At 49.2% G+C, this 1,860-nt stretch overlaps 1 protein-coding gene across 1 annotated transcript in view; it reads left to right on the top strand.

The window, feature by feature from the left end:
* Nucleotides 1–682: 682 nt before the first annotated feature.
* The window catches only part of si:ch73-196l6.5 (riboflavin transporter 2), a 1,888-nt gene continuing 710 nt past the window's right edge, over nucleotides 683–1,860 (top strand). Inside the window, exon 1 of the mRNA XM_056298838.1 lies at nucleotides 683–1,704. Within this exon, the coding sequence (XP_056154813.1) occupies nucleotides 683–1,704 (1,022 nt within the window). The remainder of the gene's footprint in view (nucleotides 1,705–1,860) is intronic.

Here is a 1,860-nt window from a genome sequence, read left to right as displayed (position 1 = left end):
TGGTCGGGTGTCTGCGGGTGGGAAGCCGGATGTGGGTATGTGTCTTGGACACTGCACTAGCGCCTCCTCTGGTCGGTCGGGGGGCCTGTTCGGGAGGAGGGGTAACTGGGGGGAATAGCGTGATCCTCCCACGCGCTACGTCCCCCTGGCGAAACTCCTCACTGTCAGGTGAAAAGAAGCGGCTGGCGCCTCCACATGTATCGGAGGAGGCATGTGGTAGTCTACAGCAGAGGGGGCCAGGTACAATTGGGGAGAAAAAGGGGAGGGGGTGCTTCAAAAATAGATAATTAAAACAAAACATAGAAAATAACTGGGTAGCAAAATAATTTCAAGCTTAGTTAGCCAGAGGACCTCATCACTTTGAATGTGTTACAAGGCATAAATAGGACGGAGTGAACTATTCCAGCCGGAGCAACAGCCTCACGCATCTCCCCACTACATCAGGCTATATGTTTTGGGAAAAATTGGTGTCTGGTGTTAAGTTAAATATTTTTAAAACACAAATGGGTACATCCTCTAAAATGTGTCTTGACTTCTTTAAAATGATGCACGGGGTGACATTTGTAAGATGTGTAGGAATCCCAGTTATCCTTCATATAACATTCTCTGTCACTTTATATTACAGACCCTTGTCATCCTGTTGTGCAAGACGTGACCTTCTGTGACACATCACAACACAGACATGTCACTCCTTACCCACCTGTTGGCGTGTCTATTTGGCATGGGCTCCTGGGTGTCCATTAACGGCCTATGGGTGGAGCTGCCGCTAATTGTTCCCCAGATCCCAGAGGGTTGGTACCTGCCCTCGTACCTCTCCGTCCTCATCCAGATGGCCAATGTGGGACCCTTGTTTGTCACCCTAATGCATCGCTTCCAACCCGGTGCGCTGAATGAGATGGCTGTCATATATGTGATCATTGCTTTGGGCATAATAGCCAGCGTCCTGTTGGCCTTCTTCTGGACAGAGACTGTGATGGTGGTAGGCATCCCACGCAGTGTAGCCCTCCTCGTCCTAACCTTCTTCCTCTCTGTTGTTGACTGCACTTCCTCTGTCACTTTCCTGCCATTTATGATGCGTCTCAAGCCCAAGTATCTGACCACCTACTACGTTGGGGAAGGCATGAGTGGCCTGTTGCCTGCTATAGTGGCTTTGATACAGGGAGTTGGGGTGGTCCGCTGTATAAACAGCACACAGGCCCTGAACCAGACCTTGAATCACTCTGACAGTGCTGTGACCTCTGAACTCCGGGCAGAGTACCAGCCTGCCAACTTCTCAGCTGAAGTGTTTTTCTTCTTCCTCAGTGCCATGATGCTGGTGTGCCTGACAGCTTTCCTGCTGCTCAACTACCACCCCTCTGTGGTGAGAGAGCACCCCAAAGGTCGCTACACCAATGCAGTTCAAGAAAAAGGCAACACAGTTCACAAACAGAGCAGGTGGCCTGAGCAGAAGCCCATGATCGATCCTGATGGAGTTTCCAGTGGGAAGTCCAAAAGAAGCTTCGGCACAGGTGCTTACAGCTGGATGCAGATCCTGTACATCTTTTTCATCCTGGCCTGGACCAATGCCCTGACCAACGTGGTGCTCCCCTCTGTACAGTCTTACTCATGTCTACCCTATGGGAATAATGCCTATCACTTATCAGCTACCATGGCTGCTGTGTCCAATCCACTGGCCTGCTTCATTGCCATGTACTTTCCACTAAGGTCAGCGTGCTTTGACACCAGGCTTTTTGCAATGATACAGGCCTGGATTGCAGTATAATAAGATTTCAAAGACTAAATTATTGCTCTGCTCTATGAATGCTAATGACTGAATAATAGAAGTCAATTACTGTATCAAATCTGTTGATTGGCTGAAAA

Source organism: Lampris incognitus, chromosome 18, assembly GCF_029633865.1.
Source record: "Lampris incognitus isolate fLamInc1 chromosome 18, fLamInc1.hap2, whole genome shotgun sequence".
NCBI lineage: Eukaryota > Metazoa > Chordata > Actinopteri > Lampriformes > Lampridae > Lampris > Lampris incognitus.
The sequence above is the reverse complement of the archived record's forward strand: the minus strand, read 5'-3'. Positions and strand labels throughout refer to the sequence as shown.